The sequence below is a fragment of the Sus scrofa genome, chromosome 8 (assembly GCF_054392235.1).
Source record: "Sus scrofa isolate SSC_HxYL_T2T_F1_AM1 chromosome 8, Sscrofa_HxYL_maternal_Yorkshire_Landrace_v2.0, whole genome shotgun sequence".
NCBI lineage: Eukaryota > Metazoa > Chordata > Mammalia > Artiodactyla > Suidae > Sus > Sus scrofa.
In genome coordinates this window covers 51,172,084-51,198,689 of record NC_139390.1, presented here as the reverse complement: position 1 = coordinate 51,198,689, position 26,606 = coordinate 51,172,084, and the positions used below count along the sequence as shown (strand labels likewise).

At 34.4% G+C, this 26,606-nt stretch overlaps 1 protein-coding gene across 4 annotated transcripts in view; it reads left to right on the top strand.

Moving 5' to 3' along the window:
* Positions 1-26,606, top strand: part of FSTL5 (follistatin like 5) — a 788,412-nt gene that overhangs the window by 455,768 nt on the left and 306,038 nt on the right. For all 4 annotated transcript variants that reach the window (XM_021101310.2, XM_021101308.2, XM_021101309.2 and 1 more), the window contains exon 6: positions 4,060-4,180. In XM_021101310.2, coding sequence (XP_020956969.1) covers positions 4,060-4,180 — 121 coding nt within the window. The remainder of the gene's footprint in view (positions 1-4,059; positions 4,181-26,606) is intronic.

Below are 26,606 nucleotides of genomic sequence, written 5' to 3'. Positions count from 1 at the left end.
GTCCCTGTGCCTTCAATCCCTGGCCCAGGAACTTCCACATGCCTGGAGTGCAGCAAAAAAAAAAAAAAAAAAACCCAACAAGATGCTTAAATGACAGTACATTCAGTGAGCCTGGCCTTGTCAGAAATCTCTGCTTCAGATATAACACACAGATTTTGAGTTGCCCAGAGTGTGAAGTTTTTGGAACCAGAGCCAGACATTAAATGAAATGAATGCCCTACAAGTTTGGATCCCCTGCACCAGAGTGCTCAATGTATTGGTGCTTGTATTGTCTTTTACATTTTCTTCTCAACAGTCCAACACTCATCTCTATCAAACTCTGAATATCTAAAGCAATTTTCCATGCTGGTTAAAAGGTCATAGGAAAATACTTCCTGCATTTGAAACACCACAGACAGTACCAAAGCTCCCACTGGGAAACAAAGGAGAGAAAAATTACTGGGAAGTGTGTCTTAAGTAAGCTATTTCATTGATCAAAAGTGGGATAAATGAGGAAAACATGTATTTAAGATATTGATGAATGAGGGAATGAATCACTTCTCTCCTTTACATAAATGTGGCCCAAAATTAATAAATACATTTCTGTTTGTTTTTGGTTTTTTTTTTTCCCTTTCTTTTTTTTGCCGGTCCCCAGCATATGGAGTTCTTGGGCCGGGGATCAGATCCAAGCCACAGATGCGACCTAAGCTGCAGCTGCAGCAGCAACACCAGATCCTTAGCTCACTGTGCCAGGCCTGGGATAAACCTTCATCCTGGCCCTCCCAAGATACCGCTGACCCCATTGTGCCACAGCAGGAACGCCAATGAACAGGGTTCTTGATAAAAAGCTCACTGGCTGGGACTATGAACTCTTCTAAAGCACATTCATTAAAACAGCATGTCCAGCTTGAGTTAATCATGATCAACTCAAGATCAATGTCAAATCAAGAGCAAGCTAGTCTCAAGCCAAAGCCAGTATTAAGGAAAAAAAGTTTAAGTCTGTTCTCTTGGTCTAAGACATAATTTACCTGGAGTAAAATATTAAAACATAAATAAATATGAGATCTACAATACTGAAAACTCTTCCCCCAGTTTTCTGTTCCATCTCTTCACAAATAGGTATGTGAATAAAAGACACTAAAAATATTATGAAAATATCTGACCAAAGCCTGGTGTCACTGCCTCCTAAAAATTACCACCATGTTGTGCCACAGATCTTAGGAAGAGTACAGAGTGATGAGATCAAACACACTGATGCTCCGCCACCTGGGAGAAGTCATTTTCCATCATCTAACAAGTAACAGATGGAGAGTGGCTGGGAGCTTAGTTGCTTTCTAAACAGAAAAGCAGCATTCCTGTTCCCATTAGACTTATAGGGGAGAGTTTTTCAGCCATTAGGTAGTTTGTTAATCCCTTCAGCTGGACTGTGCTAAAGCAAGGGCTTTAACGCTAGCTAACAACAATCTCTCTTTTTTTTTTTTTTTTGTCTTTTTGCTATTTCTTGGGCCGCTCCCGTGGCATATGGAGGTTCCCAGAGCCACAGCAACGCGGGATCCGAGCTGCGTCTGCAACCTACACCACAGCTCACTGCAACGCCGGATTGTTAACCCACTGAGCAAGGGCAGGGATCAAACCCGCAACCTCATGGTTCCTAGTCGGATTCGCTAACCACTGCGCCACGAACGGGAACTCCCAATCTCTTTATAGGGAAAGCACATAAACTGTTCACCCTTGTGCCCCTTCTAAGGCAGCAAAGACCAGCTTAACCAATGAAATTTGAATTCAGTAAACAAGAATAGAGAATACTATGTTGCAAAAGTTATCTCTAGCAGTGCAAAAGGTGATATTGCATCTCATCATTAGATAGCTGCAGTGGGGGGTGCGGGGGTACGAGCTTCTAGTGACCCATAAGCTAAAGTCCATTCTCAGAGCTATTTCTGCAACTAATCTATAAGCAGGAAGAACTAAACTTTTAACATAGGAGTGTTCAATAAGGGGCTAAAAAATAGCTCTTTAGAAATTATTGTTACCAATCTGCCATTGCTATGACAGTTTTAAACACAATACTTTACTCCCCATAACAAAACATTGTGAATATACCACTATAACATGCACAAGCTGGTGTGGAAATCTGCAGTGAATTATCATAATGAGAAGTTCATTACATACAAAGTCCTTATTTTTAACTGTAAGTGATTTCGTTTGGGTATATCCTATAGAAGTCTTGCATTTGACTCTGTGTGTGTGTGTGTGTGTGTGTGTGTGTGTGTGTGTAAATGTCAACAAACTGGGTTCTGCTGCTCCAAAACTCACAAATATTGAAAGAAAGGAAAGGTACCTTTAATCAGAATGCCAGCACTCTGGGGAGATAGCGGATGCAGCATCCCCCCAAAAGAAGATTCTTCTCAGCCATGAAACTTTTAAAGGGAAACAGGGAAGTGATATCTGAATCACTGAAATGGGGGATCGGAGTCATCGATCTCCCCCACTGTATGCAAGCTCCTCAGCTTCTTGTGACCTTCCTTTAGATGTGATCTTGTTCACAGTTTTTTCTGGAGATTACTGAAAGGTCAGCTGGGGAAGAGATCTGGTTGTCTGTTAATTACTTACTCTTCATTTCTACTTCTTTGATATATGGAAAGAATCAACAGATTAAGCAAGGAATTGTGTGATGAAAAGATGTGAGAAGTTTTCCTATGGCTAATTAGGTGAAGGATCCAGTATTATCATAGCTGAGGCTTCTATTGCTGCTCTGGTATGGGTTCAATCCCTGGCCCAAGAACTTCCACATGCCAACAGGACAGCAAAAAAAAAAAAAAAAGATTTGAGAGGCATACTTGGGCAAGAGATGAATAGAGCCTGGGGTGCCTGGTTAAAAGTTTGTTACAGTATGGCTTTGCTAAGGTGACAAGGAAAGGGGTTTCCTGCTGAAGGAGATTTTCTGCAAAGAGCTGCTTACTTACAGATGCATATATACTCTTCAGAAAACAACCAGGAGAGGGAGATGTTCCTGTCTTTAATTTCTAATTGAGCAAAGGTTGAGTGACTTGCCAGGAATTATAGAGCTATTTTATAGAGCTATTAAGTAGCTTTGGCAGGGCCTGAACCCAGAGCTGGCTGACTTCAGAGCCTGTGTTTTCTGATTGCATCTTTAAAACAGACACACACTGTGAAGCATGGCTCCAAACTTTAGGAACCATTCTCTCTTTATGGGGATGAAAATGAAAGACAGTGGACCCAGCTCTGCAGCTACCCAGAAAGAGTAGGAATGTTGGAAAAAATTTTCCACGCTCTTACAAGACAGTCCATAGTCAAAAGCAGGAGACAATAAAAAAACTTCTGCTTTGGTCCATGAAACAGAGCATGAAGTCAAAAAGCAGTTTGATGGTTTTCCTCACCCATGCATGGGTAGATTTTCATCATCAATTGGTGCAGTAATTCTGTCTGGCTTCTGGAAACAGTCATTTGCTTAATAGCTCCTTTGTGACCCATGGAGTTAATGCAGGATCCCAAATGGCTTGGCTTCCAGCTGGCAAGGATTTTAGGCATAGGAGAAAAACATCTAACTTCATTTTTCATAAGAAATAGGAAGATGAAAGTTGGAACAAACGACCTCGCTATTTTTGTTGGCAAAGAGCTGTTCTATTTTGACATAGGTCACTGGGTCATGGGATATAATTTTCATGTGGAAGCATTTCCTTGAGTCAGTGTAATTTTCATGTGGAAGCATTTCCTTGAGTCAGGGTACATAGAGCCAGGGAAATGAGCGAAATACAAAGTGTTCTTTTAACATTCAAATTTTCTGGGCTATACTGTGTGGGTTTTTTTTAATTAGATGCGTAGGCTCAATTCTAAGTATGTATCTTATTACCTAAGTAACAACGTCAAATTTAGAACTTTATGTCTTTGAAACCATTGAAAATAATTATCCAGTGACTGAAAACTCAGATTTTTCATAGGCTCAGTTCTTTGCCCAACTGCAGACTTAAATCTACCTATTAAGTGATTATTACGAATCATTAATTATACTTTTGAAATGTTAAGACAGACATAATTGCATGATTTTAATTTTCTTGTCAGGTGATAAAACAGGAAGAACTTGACAAGGATCTTTCTGGTTGTACATTGTATGATCTACTGAAATACGATGATTTTAACTCTGACAAGCACCTGGCTCTTGAAGAATTTTATAGAACATTCCGTGAGTATAAGATTCGTTCTCAACTTCATTTTGCTCTTTTCCCCATTTCATTGAACACTATGGTGTGTTTGCTTGATTTCAAAGTACAAGCTGTTTCTTAAGAGAAGTGATATAACATAATTTAAGAGTTTGGCTGTACTGAAACAATGTAAAAGCTAAGAGAGTTAGTAGTTCTAAAATGCAGAGTTGGAAGTGTTTATGAACACTTGCTCTCAGTTATTGCTAATTCCAGCTTAGGATATTAACTCCACAATGCTGCTTCCAAGTTTATTTTAGAACAGGAACTACACTTGACCGCTTGACTAGTTATCACCACATATCAAAAAAAATTGAAATACACAGTCACTTTTTTAAATAGGAAAACCAAAGTAGATTAATAAAGTTGGTATATATGTTAACAACAATAATTAGCATAATAATGGAAACATTTATGTTCAGACGCTTTGGAATTATTTATATAGGCCTATATTGCTTAAAGATGTCTTAAAATTGAGTATTTATATTTTATAAATCAAAGTTAAGAACATGATTTGGTTGAAGTTACTTGCCAACCTATTCTTGAAAAACATTTCAAAGAAAAAAGACTAAAAGAGAAAAAACAGGAAAGATGTAGGAGCTGGGTGTAAGAGAAAGAGAAAAATATTATTAAATTAACTGGTTGGTATTTGAAAATAACCAAAAAATCAAAGTTAGACATATGTATATATTCACACACACTCATATACACATATAAAATCTTGAATATTTTATACATACATATATAGACAGTGCTTACCATAGATATATGTGTGTGTGTGTCTGCATGTATATTTTTTTTTTCTGAAAAGGTAGGAAATAGTATATGTACTTGTTGTAAAAAGATCTCTTTGAATTATGCCTTGTTACTTATCAACTCCTTGATACTGGAAAATTATTTAATGCTCTGAAAATTCTGATCTTTTTGTATTAAAACATCAAATTCTATTTTATGCATTATTTGATTCTAACTAAATGATATATGTGAAATAGTGAAGGTTCCAAAGCTTTAAAGCAAGATGTCAGCATGCACCTCAGATTTAATTAAACTCATTTCCACTTTAAATTACAAGCAGAATAGAAGACAGGATGGCTAGGTAAAGAGTTAGTCCTTTAAGTGTGTCACAGGCTAGACAACTTTCCAAAGACAACAAGAAAGCAGGTTTCTGTGAAGAAATTGAAACACAGAGACATTAAGAACTAAGTGGCTGAGTTTCTAATTAAAAGTGTGGCAAACTAGCTATGAAGTCTCTGTGCTTTGCACTGAGCTTTAGTCTGTCATAGGCATTGTTTTGTGTACCTAAGATGACAGGAATATTATGGCTTTTCAGGGGGAAATGCATTATTATATCATATCATATCATATTATATCATGTAAGATAGAAAGGGATAAATGTCCCAGAAAAGATTACATAAAATAATAAGTGAATTAAGAATATAATCTCCACCTTTGGGAATCAAGGAGATTTTATGAAGATAGTAGCAATTCAGAATGAGTGGATTTGGACTTTGGGAGATGGACAAAGAGAATTCTGTCGGAGAGGAAGAAATTTTTCTCTACCCTTTTGAGTTCCTCTGGCCTAAGAATTAAGTTGACTTGAGGCAGAATTACAGAAGAAAAATCTAATAAGCTTAATAACATGTACACATGGGAGAAACCCAGGTAAATGGAGTAATTCACTAAGGTGGCTGAAACCCTCATCCTAAATACCATCATCAGTTAAAGACAAAACAAGACCTTGGGGTAAGGGTTTGGGACAACAAACCTCCCTGCCTGTACACCTAGTTCATTCTGTAGTTACTATGGTGACAGCTCCCTTCCTGCACAGGTCCTCTCTCCTTTCTTTTAGGCATTGAGGGGAGGGTCAAAGTTTCTTCCTGAGTGTTTTGGACCTTGATTGTCTTCAGCTTGAAATAATATGCACACCAAAGAGACGTTGGGGGGGTTAGTTTTGCTTCCTACAAAATAGTATAAATAAAAGCTTAAGTGTACGACATACCAGAGTATTTAGAAAAATTAGTTCAACTGCAAGATCTGTTCCAGGTCTGAAATTCTATGAAAATATCTTAATTATTATTATAATTTTAATAACTTATTAAACATACAAACTGATCTACCAGTTCCAATCCCCTCCCTCATACTGTGAAGACACATTGATTTGGCTAAATACAAGTGATTGAAATCTATAGGAATAGTAGGAAATACTTTTGATAGTATGCAATCTCTCAAGCAACCATTAGAGAATTAAGTGGTACGTTTATATAGAATTTTTATTCAAAATAGAATTATTTTTGATAATGGAATAGTGGAGCTAGGAACTAAGAAAAACTATGAAAATAAGTTTGAATAATATGTTATTTTTATGATAATACAGCAAACTGAGTAATGATCCCTGACAATATCAATTCATAAGAATCTTCCCTACAAGTACTGCCACCTGCACCTATCAAGGGGAAAAATGATGCTATACTTGGGATATGATTTGATGTTACTAAGGAAAGCAAGCTAAACTGGTATAATGTTCCAATAAATAAAATTTTATAATTCAGAAATATGAATCATCAATCATAGCATTCAATAGAGACATGGTAAAACATTGTTTATTAAGGAGTTACTGTATCTAGGACCTATTGAATTAGAATATAAAATCTATATGATTCTGTTAACAATCAGAAGGTAATATAGTAGTGATTTTATGGAAATTATTTATAGTAAGTTCAATAATGTAATGAATATTGTTATGAATCTGCTATGAGGTCAAAATTATGTGAAACACAAAAGGTCTAGATTTTTACTATTTTGAATCATAAAGAGATATTAGGTAATGAAAGCACTTGGCAGTCAGCAATCACATTATGAGCTTTTATCTTTTTGAATAATCACGAAATTTTTCCCTATGATAAAATGATGCTCACATAATCATTTAGAGAATACAATTTTTTTTAAGTAATGCTGGAATGATATGGGGTGTTTTAATATTCCTTGTGGTCTCATCAAGCAGTTTTCTGCAAGATTTTACATTTTCAGCATCTCATGCTTAATAGCAGGGCATCAAGCTCTATAATGATCCCTTGGAGATGGCAAAACTAACTTGTATGGATTGTCTGTGTCAGCAAGAGGTGTTTATACTGACATGGGAACTGGCAATGTTTGTCTGGTTCTTTCTCTTCTGTTATAATACTTTACAACTAAACCCACCTCAGTTTTGCACAGTTTAGTGACAAGTACTATATAATGACATGATTTTAGAAAGTTACTCCATTATAAAATATTAGTCATGAATAAAAATTGCATAACAATAGTGAAAAGGTAGTCTATTTTAAAATTAAGTTCCTGTGTGTATTTAGAGATGAGATAGTTAAAGCAACTTGAAAAGATAGGTTTCCTTTCCCTTAGGAATACATCATCTCAGACAGACAATGATAAAAAAATGACAGATGTAGTAAGGGTAAAAAGAAATCATTTTCTACACACAGAATGCTTTCTTTCAGATAGTTCCTAAAAAAGAAAACCTGGAAGACTAAAAATTCCTAAATGAATATCCAGAAGAATAAACTAAGGCCAAAGAAGTTAAGAAACTCGTCTTAATTATTTATTGGTAGATATAAGGACAGATTTTTTGGATTTCGGTTTATTATTCTTTTGCCACCATGTAAAGCAAAAGAAAGTAAAGAGCAATTTGCAAACAGGAAAATGTTAATGGTATAAAAAAAAAAAAGAAAGAAAGAAAATAGGCTCAGCCATTTCAAACCTGACTAGTATCCATGAGGACGTGGGTTCGATCCCTGGCCTTGCTCAGTGGTCTAAGGATCTGGTATTGCCGTGAGCTGTGGGGTAGGTTGCAGACATGGCTTGGATCCCAAGTTCCTGTGGTGCAGGCCAGCAGCTGCAGCTCCAATTTGACCCATAGCCGGGAATTTCCATATGCCCCAGGTATGGCTGTAAAAAGCAAAACAAACAAACAAAATACACGAACTGTTATTACATTGTTACAGTGTTATTTTAGTAGTTATAAGATTTTCTGTAAATTAATTTCTTTTCCATTTTGAATAGGATGAATTATTTTATTATTTTCCAATAGGCATCATATGGTATTCTTAATTTTTCTTCAGAATTTTTGACATTATTAAAAAACTCTTTGATTTTTTTTTTACTAAAATATTTAACATAAATCCTCATTGTAAGCATCGCATACTTTAAATCATGTCTTTTTCATTAAAAGACCTGAAATCTATGGGGTGGGATCCAATAAGTATTAAACTAGGTCAGACATAGTTTTGAATACTTAGAAGAAATAGTAAATCCTCTCCTCATTTGCTAGATACCCCACACACTGGAAATTTGTCCTCTCGATAGTAAAGTGTGTAGATTTTTCAGTGCAAAGATTCTTAAACTTAAAAACAAATGAATAGTATTATCATTAACTATAAATTTATTATGAACATACAGGGACTCAGCATATTATATTCTTCCCACTCAAAATTAAATTACAGTGTTTGATTAAGTTTTATTTACCTGGAACAGTATATTTTTTCTTTTACATTTCTAGGTAATTACAAGTGATTTGTAATCAGGCAAGAAGATCATATGCAGAATTGAGACAATTAATTTTAGAAGAGATGTTCAAAAATAAATGTTTACATTTACTTATTTTTACAAATTCAATTAAGATATTAAAGTACTATGATATGACTATTAATTTTAGGAATTAATTGTTTTCATTTGGAATTTTTAGATAACTAAAAATGTGTAATTGTCTACCCAGAAAAAGGAGATTTTCTTTTGGAAATGTTCTCTGTGTACTTTATTTCCTGAGTTAAACCATAAATTTCTTAGACTTAAAATTATTTGAAACGAGGAGTTTGTGTAATTCTGATAGATTCTTGAAACCCCATTAAATTATTATGAGTTGTAGGTCCCAAAGCCACATACATATACTTTAAGATCTAGATGGGTTCTAATGATTCAAGTTCTAATGTCACCCTTAAATAAATCTTTATCAATTCAAAATAATCTCTATGTGTGGAAAGATCCCAAGGAATATGTGTTCCTACTAAGGATAAAATAATAAGGTTTTTGCAAGCATAATGCATCAATTGTGATCATTTATATTGAAACTGATTATACAATCCTCTCCCTTCTTAAAATGAATAATTAGTATTCTAAAAATATAAAATATTAAAAAACATGAAACAATTATTTTAAATCACCTAACTCTTCATGATTATATTCAAAATGCTACCTCTCTTTATATGAAAGACTTCTTAATGGAATGAATATAGATTTGATAATGACATTCTAACTAAAGGAAAATTTATTTTTCTAGGAAATCACAATTGCTATAATAAAATGTTACTTATCGGAACCATCTAATAACCAGAGCAATAAAATATGAATATTACATTAACATTCATTGCTATTAGATTAGTAGTATATGCAAGTCTTTTATTTGAGAAGAGCAGAATTTAATGATAGGAGTTAAGACCGTTGCAGTAATGTAGGTTAAGAGTGATGGAGCCATGACTAGGAGAACAATAGCAATAATGCAAGGAAATTGCCCTATTTGAAAATAACTTGTAAACAGAATCATCTTTATTTGATGAATGATTACATGTGCATCGGGGGAAGAGGGTAGTGTCAAGAAAATTGTCTGATTTTCTAATCTGTATGTAAAAGTGAGCAATGATACTATTCTTTAAGGTAGGAAACACTGGAAGAGATGCAATTTGGGGAACATATATTTTGTTAAATTTTAGACATATTAGAATATTCAAGTAGAAGTTTTGATTGAAGCATATGGTAGCCTAGAGGTCAAGTGCAGCTCTGAGCCACACATAGAGATACCAAGCATGTAGTTAAAATATGATACTCTGGCAGAGGTTGGGTATCTAAGGTGAGTATGTGAAGAGAGAAGAGAAAGGACAAAGAATAGGAGGAAACTAAAACTAGACAACAGCAACCCTTAGAGAGGTAGGAAGAAAACCAAAGGAGTACACATTCTTGAAATTTTAATAAGGAATTATTTCCAAGGCTGAATTCAAAACAAGAAAGTATACAACAAATGGTGGGCATTTGATTTGACAATATGAAAGTTATTGGTAACTGTTTTTTCTTTTTCTTTTTGTTTTTATTCCATGGCCACATGTGGCATGTGGAAGTTCCCAGCCAGGGATTGAATCTGCACCCTATGCCACAGCTGTGGCCATGCTGGATTCTTTAACCCACTGCGCCTGGCTAGGGATTGAACCAACACCACCACAGCAACCCAAGCAGCTGCACTCAGATTCTTAATCCACTGTACCACAGCAGCAACTCCTCTTTGACTTTTTTGAACCCCATGGTTTTCATACCAGTTTCTCAGAAACCCCTTAACTTGAGCCTTGTGTTGTCTTTGTGTGGTCTAAAGATGGTGTCTTCTTCATAGTGGCTTTACCGTGGAGATCACATTGACACTGCAGTCCCAAATCCTATCCACCTGGACATGACAGAGAGGCTGCACCATGGCACCAAAGCCTTTGCTCCATTAAAGAGTATCTCAAATTCCCAAACCTGGTTTAATTTTGAACTAATGGAATTTAATTGTTCAACAATTTAAAGCAACTGGAATGGAATATGCCATTTAATTACAAGCTATTGTCTGAATTCCCTTCTCTAGATTACTTTGACAGAAAGAAGAAAAAGTGTTTAAATTTTCCAGTTGTTAAGTGTCCTTATAGGATTCTACTCTGTCAAAGATCCTTTCCAGAGGTATTTTTTTACTGAGTGTTATTACAAAAGATAAAATGAAGTGCTTTTAAACATATAACATTAGAAAATCGTACATGTTTAAGCATTTCATCTCAAAAATATTTTTAATTTAAAGAATTTGGAAACCAATTTGGAAAATGTGTTATTCTTATATACTCATTTTTGCTCAGTTGTAATATGTAGTTACTATTGCCTCATTTTTTTAACAGCTAAAGGTCCACCCTATCATTGAGATATACCACTTTAACAGAGTTCTTATGTGACTATAACCAGATAAAACTTGAAGTTTTAAAAGGCCTTATGAATATATTAGAAAAGGGGATATTTTTACATTGAGTGTCTAAGATTAATTTCAATCCTATAGTGTCTTGTCAAAAAAAAAAAAAAAAGAAAAGAAGAAAAGGATCAAAACAAGAGAAATGGATTTTTGGATTTTCAAATTACGTATCAGTAGAAGTTTTGCCAAAACTTTTGCTTTTTTGCTTGTATTAACTTCCATAATTCCATATTTTTTTAATGATAACTACTTTTTTGTGTAGGAGATGTTAAAGAAAACAAAAAGGCAAGCAAGAGAAAATAGCAATCAATTTTAAGTCCATTATTCAGTTGTAATCATTTTGAGATATATATACATACATATGTTATATATTATTATTTTATCATGATATATACTACAATATATATTTTATATATAATGTCTATAATATATATGTATTATTCTATATCTCATGATTTTTTTTATTCTTCTTTATTTTAATTAATGAGATGTTGAAAACATTTCTCAGCATCAACAAATATAGTTTAACATCATATTTTAATGGCTTTCATTGTGTGAAGTTACCATAATTACAAAAATTATAATCATAACATTTTACTGATTACAATTCCCAAGCTTTCATTTCTCTCTTTAAAGGTGAAAACTGGCCCATTTGAAACATAACACAGAGTTCCCATTTTGGCTCAGAGGATTAAGAACCTGACTAGTATACATGAGGATGCAAGTTCATTCCCTGGCCTTGCTTTTGGGTTAAGGATCACGATCACGTTACCATGAGCTGTGGTGTAGGTCACAGACACTGCTCAGATCTGCCGTTGCTGTGGCTGTGGTGTAGGCCAGCAGCTGCAGCTCCAATTCAGCCCCTAGCTGGAGAACTTCCACATGCTGCAGGTATGGCTCTAAAGAGAAAAGGAAAAGAAAGAGAAAAAAAAGAAAAAAAAGAAACATAATACTATCAAAAACATTTTAATCATCTTAATAATTTAAGAATCTCTAGCATTCACATGAAAAAAAGAAAAGAAAAGAAAGAAAGTAAAATTGATTTTGTTGTTGTTTTGGTTTGTTTTTTAGGGCCACACTTGCGGCATAGGGAAGTTCCCAGGCTAGGGGTCGAATCAAAGCTACCACTACTGGCCTAAGCCACAGCCACAACAACTTGGACCTACACCACAGTTCATAGTGGATCTCCAGCCCACTGAGCGAGACCAGGGATCAAACCCGCATCCTTGTGTATCCTAGTCGGATGCGTTTCCGCTGTGCCACAACAGGAACTCCCAAAGTGAAATTGATTTTAATAACACTTTATTTACCCCAATATATCCAAATTATTAATATCACAACATATAATCAATATAAAAATTAAGGAAATATCTTTTGTATCCTTTTTCTTAACTAGTTTTGGAATCTACTATGTATCATCGATGTACAGTACACCTCAATTTTTAGTGGTCACATTCCAAATGTTGAATAGCCACATGTGTGTCCACCATCTTGCGTAACATTAAAATGTTACAAACAAGCCTATCTAAATTTTCATTCCAGTATCTTAACCACTAGGTTAAGCACATATTCAAGTTTTCATAAATAGCATAGTGTGGAAATATTGTTCATATCTATTTTTCAGGAACTCAGAAAAAGACACTTTTAGGGTAAAATCATCTAAGTGGCAAAATATACATTCTCAACACAAATAAGATGTTTATTCTAAAAACAAAGTTCTGAGTTCCCATCGTGGCTCAGTGGTTAGTGAACCTGACTAGCATCCATGAGGATACAGGTTCAATCCCTGACCTTGCTCAGTGGGTTAAAGATCCAGTATTGCTATGAGCTGTGGTGTAGGTTGCAGACGTGGCTTGGATCCCATGTTGCTTTGGCTGTGGTGTAGGCTGGTGGCTTCAGCTTTAGCCCAAGAACTTCTATATGCCACAGGTGTGACCCTAAAAAGACAAAAAGACAAGAAAAAATAAAAACAAAGTTCACTAAAATATATTCAGTGGCACCTAATTCCATTGTCTCCCAAATGTTGCATTTTCAGTCAATCATTTAAATCATCTCTACCCACAGTTAACACCTTTAAAAATACACCTTCTGATTTTAGTAGTTTATTTTAAAACAAATGACTGTTTTCTCTTTTGATTTGGAATAAATGCACCAATTACGTAAGCTTTCCATTGGGAACCTATTGAGTTAGGGAATAAAAGTGTTATTAGTCTGAGTTATTTCAGTTTAGCAATTAGCAGTGAGACACTTTCAAGGAGCCTGTACAGCCTTCTGTAGAATAAAGATTAATGTTTTATATTCATTTTTTTGAAGTTTTAAAAATAGCTTCAGACTCTTGTTACCTCTGAGATCCCTACAGGAATTAATGTACCACACTCAACATAACCTAATAATTCTTTAATGCTTAGAAATTATAGAACTATTTTGCAGTGCCTCAGGGTCATCACAATGAAAGGAAATGCATGCACATATGGACATATTCATGTTAACAAGTTATATGTAAAAGACCTTATTAACATGCCTTATAGTAATTCACTGCAAGATACTTTCTTGGCAATTTATCTCATAGATATTTGCAAACCAGTAACAAATTTGTTTTTGACAAACATTTTAAGAATTAGCAAAAGAAGTTGTTAATTCACATTTTTTTTCAAACTCATACAAATAATTTGATGATTATCTATTTAAGGTAGTATGCCTGACACTCTGTTTAGTAATGTTCAATCTTTTGATTGTTGTATTCTATTTTATTCAATAACAAAAGTTTAATCTCTTCAGGAAATTAAATTATATACTCTCTCCCTTAATTTATGACAGACTGCTATCTCTGTAGCATTATTTGACTGAGTGCATTTTTTATCATAATCTTCCATTGCTATCATCCTTAGTAAGTTTTGGAATGAAAATTTCCTATAAAATAAAAAAGTATAATTATCTTAAATTTTAAGGACTATTTGTTATATCCTTACGTGACAATTTAAAAATAGATTTAAGCAAAAAAAAAAAAAACTAAAAAGAAAATAGATTTAAGCTAAATAAATTTCTTAACAAAAATGGAAAGGAGACACTACACCAAGTACTGTTTATTTAGCTGGCTAACTGTGGATTTTGTGAGGCATGGAATCCCATGTATCATCTGCAATGTGCTCACTGTAATAGTGTTCATCCTAACAGAAATTGTTTCTATAAAAGGGAAGGAAATTGCGGCAAACTGTTACTAACCATTCGAGTAACATAAAAGGACCCTTGTTGCTGATCAGATAGGACCAAAGCAAAGCATCAGTGATCTTTAAAGCATTACACAAGTACAGATTATGAATCATCTTGACAGGTAGTGCACATTTATACCGACTGCTGAGAGTACATTGAAAGATTACTTTCTTCTGACTGTGGCTATAATGGATGATTAATCATGATAAGAGGAGTTCCCTGGTGGTCTAGTGGTTAGGATTTGGCACTCTTACGCTATAGCCTGATTCAATCAACCCCTGGTCTGGGAACTAAGATCCCACATCAAGTTGATGCAAGCCATGGAAAAAAAAAAAAAAAATAGAAAACAAAAGAAAAGAAGAAAGAAAAAAGAAAGAAGAATATAATAATATTTTATTAAATACGTCAATAAACTAGACATCTTGGTAAACAGTATATTGTATTTTCCTGTTGAGAAAGGATGAATATTTTCTGCTAAAAATAAAAGTTAGAAAGATAAGTTGGATGGAGGGAGGAGAGGAGAGGGAGACAGAGACAGAAAACAGAGAGGAGGAGATTAAAGAGAGAAAGGAGAAAGCCAGGCAAAAAAGAAGTATGGTAGATTTTATGTTAAATATTTTGTAGTTAAAAATTTATTGGCTGTGCAAAATCCAATTACATACATTTATAAATTTATTCAAAATTTTTATTATAGTTGATTTACAATGTTGTCAATTCAATTACATAACTCTATATATTTAAATTAACATTTCAAGTTACAGTTACTAACTTTATCCAAAAAAACCAACATTTGTTATAGTCTTATGTGACATTACCAAGGCTCCTTTCTACAAATACAGATATGTAAGGAAGTTTCTCTTCTCAACTCTAGGAAATTAAACAGTACAAGGGGATTAGAAAATTATATGAAATAGGGTAAACGATACATATAATATACTAGAGGGCAACACAAAAGAGACCACTCTCAGGAATGGATTCTGAGCAGAGATAACTTCTGTTTCAAGTATACCCCAAACAGGAGTTCTTGAGGAGAAAGTCAAAAATAAATCATGTGTTTTCTTCTAAGGCGATCCTATCAAAGACCAAGGTATGGGAAATTGTAAGCAGTTTGGAAGTTTGAGAGAGATGGAAGTAGAAACTGGAAATTAGTGATAAAAAGAGGTTGTGGAGGGAGGTCAGGATCAGATTTTGAAATGAATGAATAAAATATTGAGAAACAGAGAAAATACACATAACCATAGGTAAGGCATTGACAGCAATATAGAATTGGCAGATCTAAATTTGGAAGGATCTTTTATGAAGCTGAGCGCAAGATGAAGTTAAAAAACAAGATCCAAAGCAGAAAAAAACAATGAATTAGTACAATCAGTGGGGTGTTGGAGGCAGTGATTAAATTTTCAGGAATTTCACTATCAAGTTGATGTCACATTGGAGATGGGAAGTTGGCCCATGGTAGGTTTTTAAACGTTCACCAGAACACTGCTGACTATAGGCTGCTATCCTTTAAATAATACATTTGAGGGACTAAACAGGGTAAATAAGAGGGTATGGACTTCAGGAATATTTAAGAGAAAAGACCACAAGTCACCAATTAATTTATTTAGATGTATTTTTGTAAGTCACAGAAAACTTATTGATACAACTATTACTAATAAAATTTTGTATTGAAAAGTGTGTATTTTTTAAAAGAATTTTTCCGGAAAATGTCAGCCTTATCCTTCACTAGGTATTTTGGGTCTTTTCTTTGCCAGGAGGGAGAGAAGAGGGAGTGGGATGGACAGGAGAGTTTGGGGTTAGTAGATGCAAACTGTTACATTTAGATGGGTAAACAATGGGGTCCTACTGTACAGCCCAGGAGACTCTGTCCAATATCTTGGGTTAGAACATGATGGAAGATAATATGAAAAACATTTTTAAAAGAATGCACATATATGTATGACTGGGTCACTTTACTATACAACAGAAACTGAAGGCACATCAACTATACTTCAATAAAAATTTTTTTAAATTAATTAATTATTTGGTGCCATTCCTTGCTTTGTCCAACTTCAAATTAAAAAAATTCATATTAGGAGTTCCCATTGTGGTGCAGTGGAAACCAATCTGAGTAGGAATCATGAGGTTGCAGGTTCGATCCCTGGCCTCAATCAGTGGGTTAAGGATCTGGCATTGAGGTGAGTTGTGCTGTAAGTCGCAGGTGCACCTTGGATCTGGTGTTGCTATGACTGTAGCATAGGCCGGCAGCTGTAGCTCTGGTTAGACCCCTAGCCTGGGAATCTCTATATGCCACAGGTTCCCCCTCCGCACCCCCAAAAAAATTTATATTATCTCAAGAGATCATAATGTAACATTTTATTATAATAGAAATTATATATGTTTATGTAATAGAGTTTTGAAAAATGAAAGGAAATTCTGAGCAGTTTCTTACAAAATTTTTGAGCTACTGAGGTGAAAAAAAATTAACTTTATTCTTACTATGAAAAATGGAGACTGAAATGATATCAAATTAAATTAGTTGAGCAAACTAAAACTCAGATTGTATGTAATGGTATATGTGCAATTCATATTCCATTGACACAATTAATTTTGGTAGAATCATCTTTTATAAGAACTTTCTATATTAACATTCTAAAAACTAAATAGGTGAAGGCTCAACATTTTTTTTAATGTTTGCATCTTTGCTGGAATATATGAAGTGGTAATAATTCCTTTTGAGACCAGGAGTTTATCTTACTGCTATATTGAGTGAGGTTTTTTTAACTTATGTGTTGACACATTTCTTATATAAAAGATATTATTATTGTGGATCTCATTAAAAGTGCAGATTATTTTCTTGCCCTTTGTAAACATTTTGACACTCAACCAACAATTTATAATTAAATATTTTAACACCTTTTAACTATTGTTAAACAGCGGATGAAAGTGCCATATATTCCATTGCCTATAAATATTCACATTATCACTCCAGATTGTGATAAAACAACTTATTTCAATACCATGTTTAGAAAAATATTTTGTAAAATAAGGTTTGCATTCTTAGTCTTTATAACTTACAAACAGCACACTTTCATATATAGCAAAATTGTACAAAATAAGCAGTTCTGGTAAATATTGTCATGTAAAATTATACTACCTCTTTAATCTATGGTTTCCAGTCTTTTAGGATTTATAAATTTTTAAAATTTTGATTTCAAGGGATTCCCTGCTAGACCAGTAGATAAGGATCATGTGTTGTCACTGCTGTGGCATGAGTTCAATACCTGGCCTGGGCATAGCCAAATAAATAAATAAATAAATAAAATTTTAAACATAGGATTTTGATTTCAAACTTGACTTCTCAAGTTATTACTTCAAATATAAGGATTTTTCAGATTAGCTGTCTATGGAGCTAATAGGGTTTAATCACTTTAATTGAGATTATTCCTAAAAAATCCAAGCCTGTCACTTATTTCTGCCTTTTTAGCAAATAATTGCATTCTTTTTGCCAAAAACTTCACTCTTGCTGCTACTAGATCCAATCAAGCAGAATAAATTGCATCTGATATTTCCTATCCCTAAAATTCATTTTATAATTTGTGTCACTTGGCCTTTAACATTTCTTGATGCATGGTAACTATTCAAAAGATGATAATATACCAAAGCACGAAAATTGGATTCTAATAATATTTAACTGTCAACACAGAAACAGTATAGATGGGGAGAGTATCCTCATATTTAGAAATATTTATAGTTCTAAAAGTGTTAGTAGCTTTAAACTGAAGGAGTTTTATGAACAATTTTGTCAGATTTTTCTTTGATTTTATCTAAGACAGGATTTCAGTGTTTTGAGAATTGACCTGTGCCAATTACATCATGAAAAGCTACTAGATTCCTTCATGGCCACTATCAGAGACCTCAAGTGTTAGAGAGGGATGTGTTCCTATATCATTCAGAAACCGCACTAACAGAAGTGACTTGATTTGCTCCCTCATGGTTTTTATGAATGTTTGTATGGATGGCATAATATGGTGTGAGACTTGCTTTCATCTTTCATCACCCTTCCATAAATAGATGTAGATGAAAAAAGGGATAGAGCAATAACATAATTGTTGCTAAGAATTTTATAGTAAATTACAGACAACATAACAGAACACTACAACTAAGGAATGTACAAGTCATTTTGGCTCTGACTCTGCCAGTTCATTGGATCCTGAAATCTATCTGCAGAGAAGAATGGATAATTAAGTCATGGTCAGCAATGTGTGATGGGAATGTATTTCTTAAATTACTTTGGAGGTTACTCAGAGAGCATTACCGTCAAAAAAAAAAAAAAAAAAAAAGGCTTCACAGCTATGAGCACATTCCTTATGCATCCCTAACCACATGCTTTTAATACTATTGCTTCTGGTTCAAACAAAGCATCTATTAGTGAAAGAACGGAATTATTGAAAAAAAAAAAACAAACTTGTATTTGTCATGTTCTTGGAATAGTGATAGAATTTGCACTTGTTGGGCATAATAGAGTAAACAATTCTGGATATGCCAGTAATCTATGTATATAAATTTACATATTGGGTTCTACTAGAAGTGCAAAAAGAAGCATGTTTGGCTTTAAAAAGTTTGCTACCTTAAAAAAATATATAAGTTCTAGCTAAAACATTATTTCAGATGCAACTTCATAGTTCTTCATTTTAAAAAACTAATAATTCTTATTATACTCACCTATTAGTTTAAAAAACAATCTGTGAATTTACAATTTTAAAAGCAAAGCTGTTATAGTAACTTATTTGTAAATATTTCTGAGATAATGGAGAAAGAAGTTGCAAATGTGGTAGATTTAAAATGTATCTTTAAGACAGTCTATGTTCCAGAGTTAAAATGCCAATACTACCCTAAGTAATATACAGATGCAGTGCAATCTCTATCAACATTCCAGTGGCATTTTTGGCAGAAATAGAAAATACTTCTTAAAATTCATATGGAATTTCAAGGGCTCCCAAATAGCAAAAATAATCTTGATAAAGAAGACAAAGTTGGAGATCTCACAGGTCCTGACTTTAAAACTATAGAGCCACAGTCAAAGCAGTGTGATGCTGGTGTGAAGACAGACAAAAGAATAGAATGAAAATCCAGAAGTAAACTCTCATATATATATGGGCAAATGATTTTCAGTAAGAATGCCAAGATCATTCAATGGGTAAAGGAAGGTCTTTTGGAAAAAATGGTGTTGGGAAAACACCATATTAAAAAAAACAACTATTAAAAAAATGAAAGTGGATTCTTACACATTTTACAAAAATTAACTCAAAATAGATCAATGACTTAAACATGAGTTAGTCAGAAATATAAAGAATTACTATAACAATAAAAACGACAAAAATCAATAATCTAATTAAAAATAACAAAGGACTTTATATAGATATTTCTCCAAAGAAGATATGCATAAGTCCAACAGGCACATAAAAAGGATGTTCAGCATCACTGAGCATCCAGGAAACACAAATCAAACCCAATGGAATACTACTTCACTCCCATTATCCACAAAGAAATAATAAGTGCTAGTGGGTATGTGGAGAAATCAACCTCCTATGCATTTTTGGTGGGAATGCAAAACGTTGTAGCTGCTGTGGGAGCAGTAGCTAGTTCTTCAGAAAATTAAACATAAAATTATAATGTGATCCAGCTATTGAGTTTCTGGGCATATACTCAAAAGAGTTGAAATCAGAGACTGAAGAGATTATTTGTGCACCAATCTTCATAGTGGCATTGTTCACAATAGCAAAATGTGGTAGCAACCAACAAAATGTGGTGTGTATGTACAAGGGGCTAGTATTCAACATTAAGAAGAAGGGAACTCTGACATGTCCTTCAAAATGGATGAACCTTGAAACCTTTGCGCTAAGGGAAATAAGCTTGTCACCAAAGGGTACATATTGTATGATTCCAGCTATATAAAGTACCTCCTCAAATTCAAAAAGTCAAAAATAGAATGGTGGTTGTCAGAGGCCAGGAGAGGGGAAAATGGGTAGTTTATGTACAATCCATTCAGAATCTGGGGAAGATGAAAAAAATGAAAATATTATGGACAAGATAAGAGCAAAAGTTTTATAACAATGTAATTTCACAGTAGTATATACTTAAAAATGAGTTGACTTATATGTGGAGTCTAAATGAAGGATATAAATGGACTTATCTGAAGAACAAAAACAGATTCACAGACTTTGAAAAGAAACATATGGTTACTAAGGGAGCCAGGTTGGGGTGGGAGGTGATGGACCTCAGGTTTGTGATTGGTATATGCACCCCATGGTATATGGAATGACTGGCTGGCCAACAGAGATCTGCTGAATAGCATAAAGAATTCTACCCAATGTTCTCTGATAACCTATATGCAAAAAGATGTATAGAAGAAATTATCACAACATTGTAAATCAACTATACGTTAATAAAACAATTTTTTAAATTGCCACCCCCCAAAAGGGGTTAAAATGGCAAAACTTAAATTTGTATATTTAATTACAATGTTTTAAAACAATAAAAAGTAAGTATATTTGCAATTAGTTTGTAAGATATATGCAAAAAATCAAAAGACACATTTATTACCAATATTTTTATTGACTGAGTAGAATGGATATCTGCTATTGCCCTGCAATCTACCATGGCCCTAAATGTTCAAGAAGCACCTCTTATTTATTGTACTGAATTGATAGCAATTAATGCACTTCTGAAATACCCCCACAGAATGACTGGAGTGAGGTCACACATCCAGACAAGTCCATCCTCTTCTTCATTATCTTTCCTTCATTATCTCTAGTTACAATATAACGAAATACTTCTACCTTTAACCCTTTGTGATGTTTCTTAGATTTGTTTCTTTGAATCCTTTTTTTTTTTTCTCTTTATTTTTTAGGCCTGCTTCTAAAAATGATTCCTTCTCTGTGGTCTACCTTGATGGCTCACATTATGATGGTCACTTTGCACTAATAATTTTAAGGACTTCTAATCTCTCCTCCTGAAACAGCATGTTTTCCTACAACTTCCATCCTCCTTGTATTCACTTCTCATCCAAATCTTAGTTTCTTAAAATCACTGTTTCTCTGCTTACCTTACAGCCTGATTCCCATGCTACCACTGCAAAGATGTTGCTCTTGCCAATAGCAATTGTTACTTACTCACTTGTTACTAGACCCAACAAAATGTTTTTACTTTTTTTTCTTTTTTTCTGGCCATTCCCACAGGATGCAGCATGCAAAATTTTCCACAAATTCCTGAGCCAGGGTTTAAACCTGAGCCACAGCAGTGACAACTCCAGATCCTTAACCTACTAGGCCATCAGGGAACTCCTGTTTTTGCAACTTATTTTACAGATATATCAAGTGTCTCCTCAAGTATGTGAAATTGTTATTATTCCCTCCATTTATATTATATTTGCTTTTCTTTACCTTTTAGTCACCACATTCTTAAAACTTATCTATTTCTGGTAACTACTCAATTGCTTTTATTTTCCTTTAGTTGTCTTGGTAAGGCTGAAATTCCTCAAGTTCTGCCTAAGACTTTTTCTTCTTGTCTAACTCACTCTCCTTTGGCAATTATAATCTGTAATCTATTTGCTATAATAATCCAATTGATACCTCCAAACCAGAACTACAGCCCATGCTTGGCCCACTGGACATTGTCACTTGGATTGTCATGACATTTTTTCAAACCTAAATTCACTGTCTCATGTTGAAGGATACTCTTATTTCTGTGTTTCTATCTCAGATCATGACATTACCATATACCCAGTGGCTAAAGTAATAAAAATATATTCTTTCCCTTTGCTTTATTCTTCAAGGAATTAAAAATCCATGTTGCATCTTTCTCTTCAAGCATCTAAAATCTGATCCATTCTCTCTTTCTCCCTACAAGTCTCCTAGTTCAGGCTACTATCATGTCTAAGATAAAGCAATGGCTTTCTCCATGATCTTCCCTATCTACTTTCCCCTTCTCTTCATATTTTCTTTTCTTGCCACACTGGCAGCATGCAGAATTTCCCAGGCCATGGATCAAACCTGCACCATAGTAGAGACAACTCCAGATCCTTAACCCACTACACCACCAGGGAACTCTTTCCCCCTCTTGATCTGTTTCATCTACCAGAATATTCTAACTCAAATGCAAAGCTCATTCTGAAATCCTTTTAATGACCTCTCAATCCCCCCAAGATATCAAGTGCACCCTCTTAATTTATCTCTCAAATCACTAGTCTTTCTTGAGCCTAACAGTAGTTGGAGATTTTGTTAGCTTGTTTGTTTAGTTTGTTGTGTTTTTGTTTTGTTTTATTTTTACTCATAAACTACAAACTTTCTCTACCAGAATACTTTCCCAAAATGCCACATTCCTTCTTACTTTTTGGTCTTTATACCTGCCATTTACTTACCTTACGTCCTAACACTCAGACTTTTCTTACTGGAATCCCATCCTTCCTTTCTGCCCTACTTCCTTCCCAGTCCCCAGTGGGCCTCAGTGGACTTGCCTAAACAGTTTTACAACTAACTCATATTTCTCCAGCATGCCACTGACCACACGCTGTAGTAACTCCTTGTTTATTTTAGGAATTCTCTGTTTGGTTGTAGGATGCTTTAGATTAGGAATCCTATCTGTATTCCCTTTCTATTGCTGCCATAACAAATGATCAAAGATGTATAGGCTTAAGGTAATACAAATTTATTATCCCAGAGATCTGACACCAGTGTTCCGGGCCAAATTCAAGGTGTCCCTGCCCAAGCTGCATCCATTCTGGAGATCCTTGAGAAGTTCTTCCCTCACCTTTTTCAGCTGCTAGAGGCCACTTAAATACTTGGCTTATGGTTTCCATCTTCTGTCCTCAAAGCCGGCAACATTGGGTCAGGCCTTTCTCAAGCTGCCATCTTTCTGATTCTTTCCCTCCTGTCTTTCTCTTCCCCTTATAAAAACACTTGTGATTACATTGCCTCTCCTTCCCAGAACTTTCCAAAACAATCTTCCCAACTCAAGGTAAGTTGATTAATAATCTTAACTTCAACTGTAACTTAAACTCTTTGTTTTTATGTAATCTAACACATTCCTAGTTTCCAGGGATTAGCTGTGAACATTTTGGGGGGTTGGCAGAGCTACGCTAAGTAGATAATGTGTTCTGAATACCTATTTTATGAATGGGATGATCATCAATAAATGAATTTCAAAAGATATCAAATTCAATATGACAATTTTGGTATAAAACAATGTCTGTGCAAATATCATTGAAAAGCACTGCACAGACATAGTGCTACTGTGTGAGTCAATACAATATGGTGTAGTGTAAATAAGATGGAAATCAAGAGCAAGAAATTTTGTCTCAACCATGGTTTTTCCTATTCCTGATTTGTGAAAAATTTATTTTTCTAAGAATCAATTTTGTATATGTGTTGTTTTGATTTGCTTTCTCCTGGAAACACAGAGGTTGAAATAGGGCCTGACATACTTATGCTATAAAAATATGAATTTTTATACTTAGTTTATTTAGTATTTTATATTTATAAATTAGGCAGGACATTTAAAAATTCTTCTTAAATCTTCTACATTATTAGAATATGGTCAATTGAAGCATGAAAAGATGCTGTACTATTTCAGATACCCAAATCACTCTGTGGGATTATTTATCCTTGACTTGTCTTTGGAACTTGAATTTAAAGATGCTTTAAGTTTTAGAAAAGTTCACAAAAGACACAGACAATAATTTTCTTGCTTCTGTGGAACCAAATTATACCCACTGTTTTTGAAAAAGAAAAAAAAAATAATGTCTGGCTAAACAGTTTTATACACATGTTTAAAGCTTAAACATAGGACAGTGCTGTCTTTAACTGCTTCAAACCACTCCTGTCCATATCCACCCTTCACCTTACACTTGAACATCTTATTTCTGCCCAGATGCAGAACATCATCTCTGAGCCTGGGTCTTCATCCTGGCATGTGCGTGAGGAGCTGAGGAAATTCCTGTTCTTGCCCTTCTTTCTTTAATATTGTTCCCATTTATGTCAGCTTTGTAGAAACATTTGACTCCACATGTAGAAAATTCCGAGGTTAAATCAGCAATGGACATTTTAGGGATACAGTGATGTTAAAAAAGTTATATTGGTTTGCTAGAGTTATCATAACAAAATATCACATACCAGGTGGCTTAAATAAAATAATTTTGTTGTCTCACAGCTCTGGAGCATGTAAGACCAAAAACAAGTTTGGGGGTGGGGGATGGGTTCCTACCATGAGCTGGATGAAGGATCTGTTTCTGGCCTCTCCCTGTGGCTTGTGGGTGTTCACACGATGTTTCTCCCATGAGCATCTCTATGGTCAAATTTTCCCCTTTTATAGGAACATCCATCATATTGTGTTGGGGTTCACTCCACTGACTCATTCTGGTAACTGCATTTGCAAGCACCCTGTTTTAAATCACATTCTCAGGAACTTTGAGTTAAAGTTTCAACCAATGAAGTTTTTTTGCAGCAGGGACACAATTCAACCCATAATGTAAGTTAGTCACATCAAACACGCTTTTTTTTTTTTTCTTTTTATGGCTGCACCTGCAGCATATGGAAGTTCCCAGGGGGTTGAATTGGAGCTGCAGCTGCCACTCTACACCACAGCCACAGCAATTCAGGATCCGAGATGCATCTGAAACCTACCCTGCAGCTCAAGGCAATGCCAGATCCTTAACCCACTGAATGAGTCCAGGAATTGAACCTGCATCTTCATGAATACTAGTCAGGTTCTTAACCAGCTGAGCCACAAAGGGGACTCCTAAACACATTTTCACAAATTAGCCATACATAAATAAGCTGAAACATAGTTGCTGGACTTTTCCTTTACAAATACTGCCTTAGATGAAATTTGGACAAGAATGTTTTTCTCTATAAATTTTAAAACAAATAGAGCCCTTATAAGAGAGCTTGATTACAGGTTATATCATTAAAGACATCCCGCAAGTGATTTAATCACAATATGCAAATAAACAAGAATAGTCAGAGAAAATATAAGTCAAGGGTTTTAAGTATTATCAAAAATATGCAAGTAATCAGGCTTATTTTGTAGTTTAATATTTGGTTAAGACAAACAGTTTTGATTTTGCATATAATTTTCTATGTAAATAAAGCATTATTATTTGAGTTTGATCAACACCAATTAATTTTGTTACCTTTCTACTAGGTGTTGTGGTTATATTTTTATTCACTTTGATAACCTTTGGAATAATACAAACTACATTTTGATCATGGTGTACTATATTAATTGTCCTGTCTCTAGATGAGTTTCAGTGCCAGCTCCTCTAATTTTTATTTTACCTTTATTCATGTAATACTTGTCTTCAAGGTGCAAACTGGAATAGTGAAAGTGTATTCTCTCCCCTTGTTCATTCTTGACCCCTCTTATTTGTCATTGAGAAAAATCATTACTAAATACATTATGAATTATTATTTCACTATTATTGAGCCAAATCATACGTATTATAAAGGTTTTTTGGTTTTCAAAAGCCAAAATTGTTACTGACAGAATTGTTCAGAGGTTAATGGCTACTTCTAAATACAAAGACCTTGTTCAATGAACTGTCTCCCGCTTATTTTCTCAGGTAAAACTGACACTCAAAAGAAAATTAAGTGTAGGGATTTCCTGTTTTGGCTCAGCAGAAACGAACCTGACTAGTATCCATGAAAATGTGGGTTCTATCCCTGGCCTTGCTCAGTGGGTTAAGGATCTGGTATTGCCGTGAGATGTGGCGTAGGTCTCAGTTGTAGCTCGGATCTGGAATTGCTGTATTTGTGGCTAGGATGGCAGTTGGAGCTCTGGAGCTCTGGTTCAATCCCTAGCCTGGGAACTTCCATATGCTGTGGGTGTGGCGCTAAAAAAAAAAAAAAAGAAAGAAAGAAAGAAAGACGATTAAGTGTTATCAAGAATACATGATCTGTAAGTCATAAAATACTATATATATATTTCTATTCTGTATAATAAAAGAATATATGCAGCATAATTGTTATCATATACAGAATTACATTCTTTAAAATACTATATCCACTATCACTTAGGAAATAGTAAAAAAAAATTAGTTTTCTCATTTTTTACTCAGTCTTAGATCATCTGCTCATCATATTCTCAAAAAAAAAGCACTGAAATTCTAAAAAGTGTTAGTCTTAAATACTTGATCCTTAAAA